This window comes from Podarcis erhardii (assembly GCF_964252035.2).
Source record: "Podarcis erhardii genome assembly, chromosome: 15".
NCBI classification, from domain to species: Eukaryota; Metazoa; Chordata; class Lepidosauria; order Squamata; family Lacertidae; genus Podarcis; species Podarcis erhardii.
Window position 1 is genome coordinate 23,004,515 of NC_138505.1, and position 17,801 is coordinate 23,022,315.

Below are 17,801 nucleotides of genomic sequence, written 5' to 3' on the forward strand. Positions count from 1 at the left end.
TAATTACTCATCTTGTTACATTTGCCAGTCCTGGCCTTGGATATATAATATTATTACATTCTTTTGTTAATTTTTCGTTTAAAAGCCAGTTGGAAATGTGTGCTGCTTAAACTAACAACATTTATTAATGCATATTTAATCAACATTTATTAATGCATATTTAATCTAAAAGAACAGTGGTCTTCAGACTGTGTTCCCAGGAATGTCAAATAAGCTTCTTTTAAAGGAAATAATATTTCCCTTCCATCTAGGAGAGTGTTTGGTGTGTTCATACATGCAGCTCAAGTAGGCCGAGTGAGGCCAGTGTTCTTGAGTCTATTGGTCATTGTGCTTGTTGGTTTAACCAAAAATAATTACATGTCCCAGAATCCTTTGCAACACACAGGCCCAATGTGCATGGGATCCTTGTTAAAGGAGTTGATGTGGAAAGAGTTACGATAGTGGAAAATCTGTAAACAATTAGTACCCAACGTAGTACTAAATAAATGGTTCCATTAGCTCAAGGCTTTATGCGTGTGCAACCTTGTCTTTCCTCTCCTTCCCTATGTGCTTTTTAAATATGTCCGGGGAAGGGTACCCCCAATCCTTCAGAGCAGACTTGGGGGGCAGAAGGGCAGAAATTCTGTTGCCCAAGCATGAATCCTTGCACTAACAGAACAAGTGCAATCACAATACTGTACGAATGGGACCTGTAACAAAATCTTGCAATGCATTCTTACTGTAATGCACTCTGCGTGGGGAAAGCAGTCTGGAAACATCAACTGGGGCAAAATGGAACAGCAAGGACACGTGGCAGGAGACAGATGCCCTAACCATATGACATCCGTTATGCTGGTTGCCTATCTGCTTCAGGGTCCAATATAAGGTGCTGTATTGGCCTATGAATTATGGTGCAGAAGGAGACTCTTGAGCAGGGGTTGGCAAGGTTTGCCTCGCCTGGGTCAGTTCACTCTAGCAGAGATCCCTCTGTGGGCTGGATCATGTGTGAGTGTGCGCGCCTGCGATTTCTTGCGCTGCAGAAGCGAGTCCCTGTGCTGTGCTGCGCTGCACTGATTTAGTACAGTACGTGGGGACTTGCCGAGTGGGCGGTTCAGTTCGGGGGCGGCTCATGGGCCAGTTAAACGACCCCCGCTTGTGGGCTGCTTGTGGCCCTTGGGCCTTAGGTTGCTGCCCCCTGCTCTTGAGAGTCCCATGGACTGCAAGAAGATCAAACCTCTCCATTCTTAAGGAAATCAGCCCTGAGTGCTCACTGGAAGGACAGATCCTGAAGCTGAGGCTCCAATACTTTGGCCACCTCATGAGAAGAGAAGACTCCCTGGAAAAGACCCTGATGTTGGGAAAGATGGAGGGCACAAGGAGAAGGAACGACAGAGAACAAGATGGTTGGGCAGTGTTCTTGAAGCTACTAACATGAGTTTGACCAAACTGCGGGAGGCAGTGGAAGACAGGAGTGCCTGGCGTGCTCTGGTCCATGGGGTCACGAAGAGTCGGACATGACTAAACGAATAAACAGCAACAACATTGGCCTTTAAAGCCCTAAACAGTTTGGGCCAAAGGCATCTAAAGAACTGTTGTCCTTTAGAAAAACCCTAAAGTGTGTGCTTTTGTTACAGTTTTTAATTGTTTTGTCAGTCTTGCCTTTTTTCTTGCATATTATTTATTTGTTGTAGTCTTCCTTGGGAAAGGTAAGCTAGAGAGCCATTCAATAATAAATAAAGAATAGTGGATGTGCTCCTATTCTTAGCTTCAGGCATATTGGAGTAGTGCTGTTCAGATTCTTAGGATTGGGAAAGGCATTAAAAAATATCTCACTCTCCCCAATCTCCATCTGCTACGCTATATAGTGCTAGAGGGTTGCCACCTCCCAACCAGGGCTGTTTTTGGAGGAAGGGTGTGATATGCATTAATTTTTTTAAAAAATGTATTTTGTAGCTATATAGCAAGTAGTAGGGGACACAGTTCAGAAGATAGAAGAAGCATTCTCCCCCATCCTTGCTTCTAGAAGCTTGTTCATATCAATTGGTAGACTCGAGTGCTTCAGTTTCTGTAGGCTCCCAGGCAGTTTATGTGAGTGCTAAAATGTATTTTTCACTTAATTCATAAGCCTGTGTGCCTACTTGGAGGATGCCTTGAATCCTCTATTACATAGAAGCCACTGCTTATTTCGGGTGGGATAGGCATCTAGCAACCTAAGCTTATTGAAGGGAATGGTAGCATGGCAATTTTTACACATTGGAAAGGAGAGATGCAGCTAAATTTGAATGAATGAGATGAGCTGCCATTTCTTCTGCTGTTAGCTAAAGGCATTTAGTTGGTTAAAGGCATGTTTGAGTGGACGAAGTTCTTGTTTCCTATTACAAACCGCTTCTGATACATTGGGCGCTAGGTGAAGTGACAAAGAGGAAATTATAGTTAGCATTAACCATGACTAAAGTTGGTGCTGACAAAAGCATTAACTGCGGATAATTCATGCGAGGCATTTTTGCTGTTGAGGCAAATGCCTGGGAGGAAGGAATGTGTGATATCACAATCTTTTCAAAATCTGTTATCCATGGTAAAAAGATTTGGCTTTGTTATGATTCAAAAGACTTGAAATACAGACTCCTCCCATGTAACACACATTTCCATTTTCCTCCTTGGTTCATCATGTTAATGTTGTATTAAGCATGCAATCCATTATTTTCTTGTTCAGGGATGTACACAGAAAATGTTATCTTAAATTCCTTTCATAAGTAACGTGATGAATGCTTGGTTTCCAGAGTATATTAACAATAGAATAAGCTGTAACTGCACCCATTGTGTTCTACTTTCCAGGTGGATGCCAAACTGCCAGTTGGCACCCCAGATTATATGGCTCCAGAGATGCTAACAGTTCTGAATAGCAATGGCAAGGGTTCATACGGATCAGAATGTGACTGGTGGTCTCTAGGGGTGGTTGCTTATGAAATGATGTATGGAAAATCACCATTTACGGAAGGGACCTCAAGCAAAACCTTCAATAACATAATGAACTTTCAGGTATGAACAATGTTCTCAGTACACATGAAGGTGGAATTTGCCAGAACAAAAGAGCTCCAAGCGTTTGTCTCTATGGTCCTGCGTCCTGCATAGCTTTTGCTAGTTATTTCCTTCTGTACTAGCGCTTTGGGCATTATTGACAGATGTATTATTAGCTACAGGAACTTTGTGAAATTAGTGCTGATTAGCCAATACTAAAACTTCGTTCAATCATACATTTAATTCTACCTAGAACTGTGTGCATTTTGCATGATTAAAAGCAAGATACTCTGTGCCATTGACCCAAATTCTGTGGCAAATAAGTGAGTTTTTATGATGGGTATTTATGCATTTCTCATCATTTATCTTGCATTATTTAGTCTGCTTCTGTTAGTCTTGAGAAGGGGCAGTAAAGCCCCATCCAGAGTCACTGGCAAAGTCTCCATCATCAGGAATTGTCAACATGCTTTCAAACATTGCTTTGCATGGCGCAGGAACAGGGAACCTGCAGCCCTCCAGATATGGGACTACATTTCCCATCACCCCTGACCACTGACTATTAAATCTATGACTGATGGAAGTTGGGACTTCAGCAACATCTGGAGACCCACAGATTCCCCATCCTTGGCATAAGGGCTAGAAACTTTCATTACTAAAAAGTGAAATCTGATGTTCTGTATGCTGCACCTAATAAGAATAGCTAATATAGCAGCAACAACAACATCACCACCAGCTAATAATAGCTAATATAGCAGCAACAACAACATCACCACCAGCTAATAATAACATTTTTTGCTTTCCTGTGCTTTTGTGAAGTTGCTGCATGTGCATATCCCTTTCATTAACTACTTTTTTTGGGATGTTTTGAAGGATACTGAAACCCTTTGGCTGGGGTCCAAAGAACTGTGCTGCTCATCCCATGTACCTGAAAGGACTCTGGGCTGTCGTCTCTCCAAACAGCTGCCTCCTTATTTTGTTTTCAGGTGGGGAGGAAGTTTCAAAAGCAGTTTGCAGTATAGCTTAATGGGATGTTGTGTTAAAATAAATACAAATCCACAGGGCCCACTTCAGGGTATGCAAGCTTTTTGGCTTGGCGAAAGTAGTTCTTTGGATCCCAGTTCTCAGCTTTTGGTTTCTTTACTACTGAGTAAGATTTATTTTTGCTTCAACTTCAGAGGTTCCTGAAGTTCCCTGAGGGTGTGAAAGTCAGCAAAGAATTCCTTGATCTAGTGCAGAGCTTACTGTGTGGGCAGAAAGAGAGACTAGATTACGAAAGCCTCTGCTGTCATCCATTCTTTTCTACAGTTGACTGGAGTTGCATCCGTAACTGTGAGTAACATGTTCCTGGTGAAATTTAGGGCCTTGGTTGGTGGCTAATTCCCAGGGCACACTCCAAAGGAACATTATGCAGCAACTTTCTGGGGTGTTCCCTTCGTTCACTTCCATCATGTATTCCACCATGAGTACTATCATGCCAGAGAGAGCGTATGAATGGAATAAAGAGAGACAATAATTTACAAAGGGAATTTTGTTGATGTTTGCACTGAACTGCCACAAATGTCGTTGTACAAAATGAGATGCAGGGAAAATGATTTGCTTTGCTATGTGCTTGAAATGTGCTATACTTATTTGAGATACTCGGTAAGGATGCAAGTAGTGGGTGAAATTTTGTCAAGTGGTGCATTGAGAAGGCTGCTTGGACCTCCCTAAATGCTATTAAGACAAAGACACACAAGACTTCCTTTACGTATTTAAACTTGGCTAGCAAATTAAGTCAAGTCGTTGGCTTACAAATACTTCCATGAATGCATCTGCCAACACATGTAACCTTATCGCTGTTAATTAAGATCAAGATCTGAAGTCCTGATCTGGATTCTGTTGCTGACCTGGGGTTCACCTGATGAGTAAAAGGTGCAGGACCTTTTTATCTGTGACATCATGAAATGCCTTCCCCCAAGGAAACATGCCTGACTATCTCCCCCTCCCCCCCTTTTTTGCTGCTTTCTCAAAATATGGCTCTTCATAGGGACTTATGCAGATGACTACTGGAATCATCTTCTGTTTCTTTTAATAGGTTTTCTTTCCCTCTTTTAAATCCTGCTGACTTTCTGTTTTTTTCCTGTTAGGTGTTTGGTTGAGGGTGTTTAATGCTGTTTTGTGTATGATTTTATAGTTTAAGCTGCTTTAAGTCATTTCCATAAGAAAAGTGGGAGAAGTCATTTGTTGCTTAAAATTAGCCATATCATTTTTTTGAGGAAGGTCAGGGTAAAAATCTTAAACAGATAAATAAGCAAGAGAATCCAAGACCTTGAAAGGGATGTCTTGTATTCTCGTTTTTCAAATAATTCATTCATTTATAAACCATTTAATGTTTTAAGGCCCTTTGAAAGTGTCTCAGATGAATCCATCTACGGAAGAGAAATGGGAAGGAGCATTCATTTCTCAAGGAGAGAATCTAATTAACCTAAGTGCAAATGACCTTTCCCTTGAGCAAACAATTGTTTGCTGTTTTTCTGTTATGTTTATCTCCTGCTTTCTGAGAGGAGATTCCTTCTTAGCTGTGATGCACGATAACATCTAAAATGTTGTCCCATGCCGCCTCCACAGTGCCTTCAAGAGCAAGCTCCAGGGGTCAGAGTTCTGATTCTAGCACCCATCCATCATTATATCTTGCCCTTGCCAGTTTCTCTTAGCCTGTTTGCATCCCTGGTTAAGCAGAAGGTTTTCTTGCTTCCAAGAGTAGATGAAATTGCCATGAAGTGACTTAAGTCTTGCCAGGAAAGGAGGATCTGCATCCCAGGCCTCAGGTGGAATACTGGGTTTTTGATTCGATTTATTATATTTCTATGCTGCTTTTCATTCACACGAATTGCAAATTGGCTTATAAATGATGAATAACAATAACGCAATAGAACATCACAAGTACAACATGTCATAGAATTCTACACAATATTGATCCAGAGCAGATTCCAACGTATAGTTAGCAGAGTAAAAACTTAAACACGTTGCAGGATTCCCAAAAAATTGTCCAGAAGCAATTAAGATTTCATCCAGCAGAGCTTTACTGCTACTGAAGGCAAATGAGCATAATGGCCACAAATCCAATACATTCAGGATTGGCACTGTCCAGAAGAAATCCAGTTGCAGCAGACTTAACTTAAACTTACAATAACTTATAATAAGCCTAAACCTTAACACTAAGCATACTATGTACAGAACACCACACCAGAAGGAGAGAGAGAGCGAGAAAAGAGTGAATCCCAGGCTCCTTCTGGCCTCTTATTATAGCCAGCATGACCTTGACACAGAAGAGATAACAGAACCAATTTAAGCCAGCTGTACTCAGCTTCTCTGAAGGAATAACCCAAACATTACGAACATTCTGCTTATTTCTTTCATACAGAGCTTCCAGAACCCTTTTGAATTAAGTAGAATAGGAAAGATCTCTACACATCAGATCAATACTTTCTACACTAAGAAATGCAAGCTGACACAACATAAATAATAGAATATTTAACAAATCACCAATAAGTGACTGTGCTATTAGCTATTCTTATTAGGTGCGACTGTTTGTCAGTAACTGTGGAGACCAAATCTGGATCCACATTTCTTTCCACAGTGGGGACATAGGTTTTCGAGTGGGAGTTGATCAACTCCATCTCCTCACCTCACACATACACATACAGTGGTACCTTGGGTTACAGACGCTTCAGGTTACAGACGCTTCAGGTTACAGACTCCGCTAACCCAGAAATAGTACCTCAGGTTAAGAACTTTGCTTCAGGATGAGAACAGAAATTGCGTGGTGGTGGTGCAGCGGCAGTCTCCATTAGCTAAAGTGGTACTTCAGGTTAAGAACAGTTTCAGGTTCAGAACGGACCTCCAGAACGAATTAAGTTCTTAACCCAAGGTACCACTGTAATGCCTTTGGCAGCAGCTCTGTTCTAAAGGCTCTTACGGCTGGAAGGTGGGGCAAGGCAGGTGGGAAAAGCGCAAAGTCTCTCCCACCTCACAGTTCTTCCTTTGGAAACAGCTCCCTGATTTGCTTTGCAACTTCAAGCGACTTGTGTTGGACTGGATTCAGAAACCAGGGAAAGGGGAACAGCTGTGCAAGTTTAGGACAGTAGCCAAATATTTCAAGCAGTTATGCCTTGATAACAGGGCTGGGGAATTGTGGCCTTCCAGAAGTTGGACTGGACTCCCATCAACCCAGTGTGGTGTAGTGGTTAAAACCAGTAGACTCGTAATCTGGTGAACCGGGTTCGCATCTCCGCTCCTCCACATGCAGCTGCTGGGTGACCTTGGGCTAGTCACACTTCTCTGAAGTCTCTCAGCCCCACTCACCTCACGGAGTGTTTGTTGTGGGAGAGGAAGGGAAAGGAGAATGTTAGCCGCTGTGAGACTCCTTCGGGTAGTGATAAAGCGGGATATCAAATCCAAATTCCTCTTCTTCTTCTTCAACCCTAGCCGGTATGCTCAATGCCCAGGGTTCATAGAGTCCAGCGACATCTGGAGGGCTACAGGTTCCCCATCCTTCCTTTATAAAAATCAGTCTCTAGGTTGTCCTGGGAGATCATGTGCTTGTGTCTTTGGAAGATAAGTCAGCAGTGTGTCAGGTGCTTAGCCTTGAGGGTGGGCAAGTGCCTTTCAGACAAACGGGTTGGCAGGAGGCCAATCACCAGGCAACATGGTGTGAGAACTCAGTGGTTCCCACAATGACAGATTGCTCATACTGAAATAAGTCAGTAGGTCTGAGAGTCTTTATGCCAGTTAGTGACACCAGATTGGCTCTCTAGTGTCCTTTGACTTCCCAGACTAGGTGCACTGTGGCTGTGATGTGCACCTTCAGGCTGGAATTGCCTGCAGTTCTGACGTTTGACCAAAACCCAGAGCTGGAACAGAGAGACAGTGCTTGATCCACAGGGGTCCATGCTCACGTTCTCAGGCAGCTGAATAATGAAGACGAGCAAGGGGATAAGGAAGCTGGTTGCCTTCAGGCAGCAGAAGGAATTCAAGGCTCATTCTACTGGCAAGCACTTAAGGGGGCTGCTGAACTCAACATGTTTTCAAAGATACAAGTAGAATAAATTTTACAGGACAGGGAAAATCTCTGTAGAAAGGAAATTCTTTAACCAACTTTCAGAAGTTGATTGTGTCCAGGCACCAGAAAAAAGACATTCTGATGTACAGTCATACCTCAGGTTGAATGTGCTTTGGGATGAGCGCGTTCGAGTTGTATTCCGCGGCAACCTGGAAGTAACAGAGTGCGTTACTTCCGGGTTTCGCTGCTTGCGCATGCGCAGATGCTCAAAATGACGTCATGCGCAGAAGTGGCTCAAAGCGACGCATGCTCATGACGTGCCGTCGCTGGTTAAGTCTGCTTCTAGATGCGAACGGGGCTCTGGAACGGATTCCGTTCGCATCTAGAGGTACCACTGTATTTTCCTAATACAGAGCTGCTAAAAACTGCACCTGCTATTTCCTTAGGTCATAGACTATTTCAACTCGAGTGCAGATTAATATTGCTTTTTGGTTAGCAGCACCAAGATTGTTTCCCAATCTTTAACCATGGTTAAGAAATTACAGAACATTCCACAGGCTTGTTCCCTCCTTTATTCCATTGTTAGCATTAAAACACAGGGTATTGTTCCTTTGGCTACCAACTTTAAATCTGGGTAAGAAGGTAGTCGTGGATTGGGCATTGCCTTGTTCCAGGCATTTTTACACCATGGTTAAGGCTGAAAACTGAGGGCGCACATAAGCCCATAGGTTAAGAGGTCAGGAAGCAAGTAGTCTGCAATGGGCCTTTTGTGTTTCAAAAGAATCCAAAGATACGTTCATCATTTTATCCTTGTTTCATCAACTAACAGTGGAGGAAAATTTATGCAAGACTGACTTCCTTCCCTGGAAAAAGCTGAACAACTTTGACCTCAAACCCCCCCCCCCCAAGGGTAGATCACTGCCAGTTTTTTATTCTGTGAGTAGATCGCAGTCTCTTTGGCGTTGGACGTCCCTGCCATACACCTATTGAAGAGGGAAAATAAAATCTAATTTAACCAACTTTTAAAAACAATGCTTCAAAAAAATTATTCTTTACATCCCTGTATGTAAAATCGTTACATATCTTATAATATAAATCCCCTCATTGCGTTAGCCACCCTGCCGTTTACTCTTAGTTACTTTTAACCTCTGAGAAAATCAGCTTGCTCATCTATTTGTGAAAGCAGTGTCAGCATTTTCTCTATGAAAGGCTGCCAATATGTGTTCTGGGTGATTTGAATTAGGAAGACGCTTTTTTTTTTTTTTTTGGCTTATTAATTCTGGCCATTCACTTGTGATGGTTTAAAAGTATGTATAAAAAAGCAAAGAGTTAAAAAACCTGGGCTGCAAAAGGCTCTGGCAGCCTAGAGGGAGCTAGTAAGCTCCAGTAGTGACTCATGTTTTGCCTGTGTCAGTCAGATAAGTATCAGCATCTGTCAGGAATAGAGGGAGTCCGGCAGGCTTTAAACTCTGGAGCATGCACAAAGTGAGGAGCAGGGAGTCTGCACTGCAGGGACTGTAATTCTGGCTCCCAGCATTCATTTCCCATCAGCCCTTCAGCTGCTGGAGATCTATACGGAATCCATGGTAACGGCATTAGCACACTATACATTCATCAGCTTGTGATGAGGAGCGAGCTGGCTGAAGGGATTCTGCTTCACAGAGCAAAAAGAGAACCTGGCTGATTTGCATTTTGCGATGATTTGCATTGATTGATTAAATGCATATTTGAAACGAACGAAGGTGCATAATCCTAATGAGCAGGGCTTCGTTCTGTATACATGCAGACCAGCAAGCAACTCTGCTGCTGAACATGGTTAAGGGAAAGCTTATCTCTTCAAGATTTTGTAGCTCTGCTGCTTTATTTAAACCTTAAAGGAAGGCTAAAATGAAGCAGTTTGAGAGCAGGAGCTTTAAGGGTGCCAGCTAAAGGGGGAGAAATTATTCTTACTGTTGCCTATTTGATAGAGTTGATAGCGCTAAAGCTAGACTGCGGTGGAGTCCCATCAGTAGTGTTTTAGCAAAGCTGGGGACATGAATTCTCAAAAGGGCTGAGGTTTATCAGCTGCAGTGCTTCCACAGATAAGATTGATTTAGTAAAGGGAGGCGAGGGTCTGCTATCCAGGCTGCGGGTGCTACTGGTTCTGTTTGGCACGACCCCATCTGTAGGCAGAGCAGCCGGTTTGCTTCATTGATTCAAGTTGCTTAGATGGATCTCCCTTGTCCAAAGAGATCAGGAGGAAGCATCCTGCAGACAGACAAGATTGAAACTTGACATATTGCCGTCGTTGGCTTGTTCTTGAAGGTGCAAGGCTGGTTCAAAAGCAGCCAGAGATTCTCTGCCTGCAGAATGGTAGCCATGTTGGCAGCCGAAGGGTTAATCTCTTGTTGCTGTAATAGGTTGGAGAGCAGTGGCTCAGCCTGCTGGTGTTAGCAAGATTAAAAGCAGGAGCTGCAGTGCCATTGACAATGCTGAACGAGAGGGACTTTGACAGCAAACTGCAGCTAAAATTTTTTTGTTCCTTCTTCTTTATGTTTTTTTACGAAATAACCAGCTCCTCCCCCCTTTGTGCCTACCATCAAGTCTGATGATGACACCTCAAATTTCGATGAACCAGACAAGAATTCACGAATTGTATCCTCTCTGTGCCAGCTGAACCCTGCAGGTTTCTCAGGAGAAGATTTGCCGTTTGTAGGGTTCTCCTTCATCAAGGCGTTGGGGATTCTCCGAACAGAGTAAGTAGGAATTGCTGTTTTGTAGAGGATGAATAGGGGAAAATCAGTGCTTGATGTACTTGGCGGTGGAACGGGGAGTGGGGGGGGTAGGTTGGGGAAATGTGAATACCCAGCTTTTGACTGGTCTTCCCTCTGCTATAGGAAGATGATTCAGGCTTTGCTTTAGCTGTGATTCATGTCATTGGCTCTCACCCCCCTTCCCAATATTGTTGCATGAAAGGAATGCTTCATTCTGAGTCTAACGTTCCTCGTCTTAGAATCTGTCTGCTACATCCTAGAGGGAAGTGAACGGTTTTGACTGAATTCTCTCTCTCTGTGGCTTTGCAGGAATTTAGGAGAAATTTAGAAGAGTTTCAGATCTTGAGGGATGGGGGTGTGTTTGATTGGTGTGAAATGGCTAGGGCATTGCTAAGCACTCTAGGTCTACAAGGTTGGTCCGGTGAGGCACAGAGGTGTGGAGTTCATTTTCCTGGGAGCAAACTAGCAGCTCAGGTTACCCATTGAAACTGGGAGCAAGGTATCGACAAAACTCATGGTCAAAAGAGGCATTGGAGCTGCAGGATGGATGATGCAGAGGTCCATAGCGATTGGATGTCTTAGGGGACGATAGAAGGTCCTATACGACAGTGGTACGGGGAAGAGTATCAGTTGTATAATGATGCCCCTTCTGGTCTGGTGGGCCCTTGATTTTTTTTGCTGCTACTGCCCAGAAGTAAAGCATGAGTATATAGCACGTCCAATTGAAGAACGGCTCTAGGGTTGCCAGCCAGATAAATGCAGAGACTTTACTTGGGATTCCATGTACAGTGTGCTGTTAGCCGCCCCCAATGTCTCAGTATAAAGCAAGTTGTATTATGGGGTGGAAAGTCTAACCAAATCAGGTCTCTATATTTTTTAAATGTGAACTCTTGGGGCATGTGTGGAAGATGATCTGTTTAAAAGAGAAGCCTGGAAACCAAATCTGATTTCTCTCCTGGCACCAACGATGTTCCCAATGTTATGAGTCAGAGAGGAACCTTAAATAGGCCAGCAATTAGAAGGGAGCTTCTTGACTGCCTGTGGTGTCCTCCTACTCGCAGGTGTCTCTTTTCTGGAGGGGGAGGAAGACAAGGGAGTACCAAGCAGGAATTGGAAGGTGGTGCTGTTGCCTCTGCGCCAGTGAGACAATCCTCTCTTGATGTCTTTTGTGCTCAATTTTGGCATTGTCGCTCCTGAAAAGCTTTTTAAAATGTTCCAATAAGAACTAGGAAGATGGTTGCTAGATTGGAGATCTTCCTTTTCACAGTAGGCATCTTGAGCTGCTGCTACCTATGTGATGGAACGGTGGGGTTTATATTGGCTAATTCGTGGAGGTTATCCATGGCTATTGGCTGAAACCTCCATGCTCAGAGGCAGTATACCTCTGTGAATACCTAATGCTGGGGGCATAAAATAAAATAGAGGCTGTCGCCTTCACATCCGACTTGTAAGCTGCCCAGAGTCTTCTAGTCATTTTAGTCTGATCCAGCAGGGCAATTCCCCCGGGCTTTTACAAATGAATCTTTATTCAAGGAGGTAATATATATATATATTTAATGTGAATTTTGGAAGCTGAAGATTAGACTAGGAATAGTGATCAAATTAACAATTAAGATCTTGAAATAAAAGATCAGAGACTTTTTCTGAGACTTTAAATTGTGCTCCAGAACATCTGCTCTGATTGCAATAGAAATAAAGAGTGGCTAAGGCATTGGTTTGAATCTTGCCTCTTCCATAAAATCATGTACTGGCTTTAGGCAAGCATCTCCCTCTCAGCCTGTGGCCCCCATCTGCCTTGTGCAGCTAATTGCATCAGCTTACCTTGCAGGATTGTTGTAAGGATTGCAACAAGATAATGTATAGGGAGTGCTTTGAACATCTGAAAGCATTTTACAAATGCTATTAATATTTAGCACTGAGTTGGAGACCAATAGATGAAACTCTTTGGTATGATCTTGTCCAGAAAATTAGTCCATAACTGAGATTATAGATCTCAGTACGGAGATATATAGACCATTGTTGCCAGGATACTTGAGCCATCTTAGTTGAACTGGAAGTCCAGATTGCATACTGTGTTCATTGACTTTACGGATCATGTTTTATGGCATTAGTTTATTGATGACCCATGGGATAGCTTGGCTGTCAGATGGATTTTTTTCACCTCCGACATGGACATGCAACTTGGTGAAGACTATCTTCGATGTGTGAGAAGGCAGTGCCTGTACAGTAAAGGGTTCTGGTTGATTTGCTTTGGCTTGGCTTGGATGCTGGACAGTTTCTGTGGTCACCTAATAATTTTTAGGATACATTGAAAATGATTTCATTCAGATTTAGTAAGATTTTCTTGCAATAGCAGATATTTCTTAAAGAGAAAAATTAACAAACATATTGCACTAATTCCATGTACATCTGGTAGATACTGTTTATTTATTGTCGTTTATTGTCAGAACCAGAGGATTAATTGTCTGTTTCTGGCTAGGTGCAGCATCCTCAAATGACATAATTAAAAAGTAGCAAGGTCAGTTATGATAGTTTTAGGAAACCTCTCAAGATTCCAAGTCGTGTTGCTGAATATGCCTAGACATTCTGATTCTCTGGATTTATTTTATACTGCAGACCAGGGCTTTTTTCAGCCGGAACTCAATTCCGACACCTCTCAGGTGGGTGCCATTGCCATTCTAAGAGAATGAGGGAGGTGTTCATGCTGAGTTCCGGCACCTCTTTTTCCAGAAAAATAGCGCTGCTGCAGACCGTTATAAAGTTTTATGTTGGTTTAAGTGAAATGGCTTCCCCCAAAGAATCATGGGAATTGTAGTGTTGTGCAGTTGCTGCAAATTCTCTGGTGGAAAGCTTTACTCCCTCCTCACAGAACTAGTTCCCAGAATTCCCTAGGGAGAGGAAATGACAATAGTGTGTGCCTAAGTGGTGTTGATATGCTCTGTGTATTTTTAAAATTTGGGGAACCATTTTTGTTAATTGTGGAATATGGCAGGTACTTCTCAGTCAACAGGGTCTTCCAGCTATTGAGATGAAACAAGAGCCTAGACATTGTGCATAGAAATGGTTGATAAGCTTGCCCTTTAAAATAATGAGAGAGGTGCTTATGAGATGGCCATACATCTGGAAGCAATGATTTTAATTGCCCTTCTCATTTTTCGGTCTTGAATACCATTTTGATGTCTTATAAGAATGGCTATATATTTCATGTAGAAAAGATAATTTCAGAAGATTAGGATGCTTCTGTGAGTGCTTGGGTCAATGGAATAATAAGGAACAGTGTCCTTCTGCTTGTTAACTGACATACCTCAACTGGGGTATTTTAGATAAGTATATTGTGTGGGAGAACAAGGATTCTACCCAATCTTAGTCCTACTCAGAGTTAGACTAATTGAAATTAATTTATCAAAGTTAATAATAATAATAATAATTTTATTATTTATACCCTGCCCAGCTGGCTGGGTTGCTCCAGCCACTCTGGGTGGCTTCCAGCACATTTAAAAACATAGTACGTTAGTTAGGTCTACCAATTTCAACAGACGTATTGTGAGCTAGACAGACATTGGATACAAGGACTGAACTCCCCACTGAGATCCATCTGAGTTGCTTCGGGTCTCAGATGCCTGTTAGTGACCAGGAATCCTGGTTTCACGCAGATTTGAAACCAGAATTTCATAATTCCACATTCAGAAAACTGTGTGGCATTCCAGTTGATAGGGAAAATTCTGGGTTGTAACAGAGTCCATTGCTTATAGACTTCATCTTGCAAATCACAAAGCCATGTGCATGCCTTGATTTATTTTGATCAATAACTGCTTGTTTAGTAGACACTAGACATGGATTGAATTAGCGAGCGTGGATGTGACACAGTGCCACCCATGCTGGAGTGCGAAATCTCCCCTGTCTTAATAACACATTAGTGCACTGCTAAGGAAAGTGATGGCATTTGCAGGGTTGCTGTTGCCATAAAGTATAGGAGGGGGAGGAGAGAGGGCAGCAAGCTCTGAAGTTGAATCCTGACCCTTAAAGCACCTTGTGCAATCTTGGGCCTTGCTTTCACTGAGGTGGTGGTAACCTGTGTCTGGGTTATACCACTCTGGAGTGCTGGTACAAGGAGTCTTACAATGCAAGGGCGCTCCCTACAAATGAAGTAACTAAAATTCCCTCCACATAGAAAACTAGCATATCAGGGAAAAGACTTGTCGACATTCTCTTTTTTAATTTTTTTTATTAAAATTTTCCATAGAAACTCCAATCATACAAATTTCCACATCACATATTTTATCTTATTGGACCTCCCTCAACTTCTCTGACAATCATTCGTAGTTAAATTCCTATCTTCACATTCCTTAATTTTAGTACTGCCTTTGAGTACAATATTTCTATCCTCATTTACATTCTTGCAATATTCCTTATATTTTCACAAAGCTTCTTTAAAACACACTAGCGTTGTATATTCCTCACATACAGTTTTCAAATACTCTGTAAATTTTCCCCAGTCCTCAAAAAACTTGTGGTCCTTTTGGAATCTAATTTTTCCAGTTACTTTGTCCAGTTCTGCATAGTCTGTTAGTTTTGTTCTCCATTCTTCCAAGGTCGGTACTACTTCTTGTTTCCATTTTTGAGCCATCAATGTTCTCGCTGCTGTTATTGCGTACTGAAAAAGTTTACAGTCCCTCTTATTTATATCCATTCTTGTTATTTCTAGCAAGAAGGTTTCTGGTTTCTTGACAAAGCTATATTTCAGCATTTTCTTTAGTTCATTATATATCATCTCCCAGAACCCCTTTACTTTCTTACAGTCCCACCACATATGTCTTGTCGACATTCTCGTTTTCTACAGGCAGGGAATTTATTTTGGTATCCCTTGATAGGGGCATTCTGTCATGTGATTCCCCCACCTACAGTCTGAAGTGGTACATGGGTTGCTATCTTCCCGTGAGCTGTGTGTGGAGTTCGGCTCTGCTTCAACCCCTGAGATGTCTTGGGCAAGGACTACTGAGAACTAATTACCAAACTAAGTACTTTAACGAGCTGAGAACTGGTGGGAGAATGTCTATATGGGCTGAATTTTTTTTGTCATGTAAGAACCACCCACGGTCTTGATACAAGCCTTGAAAAATGTCATCAGCTGGTCTATTAAGTTCCTTAAACATCTGAGGCTTCCTGTTCAGTGACCCTCAAAAAGCTGCTGTTTATGTGTTGTCGTAACTGAGGCACATTGATGAGGGATAGAAAATGGAATTTCTTTTTAAGCAGGAACTGGGGTTCTCAAGAATTTGGTAAATAAAACACTTTCTGCATTGGAAACTGGTTTCTGGTTTTGGAGAAAACCAGCATTTACTCAGCCTATTAATGTGTGTATAAAGCAGGGATGGGACGCGGGTGGCGCTGTGGGTAAAACCTCAGCGCCTAGGACTTGCCGATCGCATGGTCGGCAGTTCGAATCCCCACGCCGGGGTGAGCTCCCGCCATTCGGTCCCAGCTCCTGCCCACCTAGCAGTTCGAAAGCACCCTTAAGTGCAAGTAGATAAATAGGTACCGCTTTATAGCGGGAAGGTAAACGGCGTTTCCGTGTGCTGCTCTGGTGCCAGTTCGCCGGAGCAGCTTCGTCACGCTGGCCACGTGACCTGGAAGTGTCTGCGGACAGCGCTGGCTCCCGGCCTCTAGAGTGAGATGAGCACACAACCCTAGAGTCTGTCAAGACTGGCCCGTACGGGCAGGGGTACCTTTACCTTTTAAAGCAGGGATGAGGAACCTGTGGTCCTCTCTGAAGGTGTTGGACAACAACTCCCAGCATCTCTGACCATTGGTCATGCTGATGAACATCTGGAGGGCCACAGGTTCCCAACATCAATGGTGTAAACTAAGGTATTACGTTGGGATCATCTCTCTTTCTCCATCCCGCGCCATATTGCCCCATTGGCTCTAATGCATGATCATTGCATCTCGGCATTAGGAGTTGTGACAATGTCCAAAGTCACATGCATTCTTAAGCCTATGCATCTGGAATTCTGCACTGTGTACTGTAGAGATTCTGTAGAGATTCTGTGTACTGTAGAGATGCAATTCTGGGCTGCATCAATAGGAGTATAGCATCTAGATCAAGGGAAGTAATAGTGCCACTGTATTCTGCTCTGGTCAGACCTCACCTGGAGTACTGTGTCCAGTTCTGGGCACCACAGTTCAAGAAGGACACTGACAAACTGGAACGTGTCCAGAGGAGGGCAACCAAAATGGTCAAAGGCCTGGAAACGATGCCTTATGAGGAACGGCTAAGGGAGCTGGGCATGTTTAGCCTGGAGAAGAGGAGGTTAAGGGGTGATATGATAGCCATGTTCAAATATATAAAAGGATGTCACATAGAGGAGGGAGAAAGGTTGCTTTCTGCTGCTCCAGAGAAGCGGACACGGAGCAATGGATCCAAACTACAAGAAAGAAGATTCCACCTAAACATTAGGAAGAACTTCCTGACAGTAAGAGCTGCTCGACAGTGGAATTTGCTGCCAAGGAGTGTGGTGGAGTCTCCTTCTTTGGAGGTCTTTAAGCAGAGGCTTGACAACCATATGTCAGGAGTGCTCTGGTGGTATTTCCTGCTTGGCAGGGGGTTGGACTCGATGGCCCTTGTGGTCTCTTCCAACTCTGATTCTATGATTCTATGAGATTGCATCAGATGCACATGAAGCTGAAGTTGTAGACAGGGCTGGTGGGTGCTGTTGTGCTCGCCTGCCACAAGCTCAAGCTTACTTATTTATTTTATTTATTTCTGTCCGACTCTTCCTCCCAAAGTAGCCCAAGGTGGCAAACATCCATTGTTCAAGCAATGCAATGGTTTGCATGCTTTTGCAAATCTATGATAATATTGGTTAGTTATTGTTTTGACAGAGACTGTAGAAGATGCTCTTGCATGAAAGCCCTCTTGAGGATTTAGAGCGAGCCTTTGCAGGAGGAGATGGCTAATTTTTATTTTTGTTTCCTAACTGCCTTTCTGCCCCCAAATAGACCAACCGGGT

General features: G+C 42.9%; 1 protein-coding gene across 10 annotated transcripts in view; it reads left to right on the forward strand.

The window, feature by feature from the left end:
- Positions 1-17,801, forward strand: part of CIT (citron rho-interacting serine/threonine kinase) — a 107,640-nt gene that overhangs the window by 10,173 nt on the left and 79,666 nt on the right. For 8 of the 10 annotated variants that reach the window (XM_081841686.1, XM_081841690.1, XM_081841688.1 and 5 more), the window contains exons 8-10: positions 2,815-3,018; positions 4,173-4,326; positions 10,593-10,773. In XM_081841686.1, the coding sequence (XP_081697812.1) occupies positions 2,815-3,018; positions 4,173-4,326; positions 10,593-10,773 (539 nt within the window). Of the gene's footprint in view, positions 1-2,814; positions 3,019-4,172; positions 4,327-9,487; positions 9,625-9,661; positions 9,781-10,592; positions 10,774-17,801 lie in introns of those variants that run through there. The other 2 variants (XM_081841687.1, XM_081841695.1) reach the window with 2 other exon arrangements.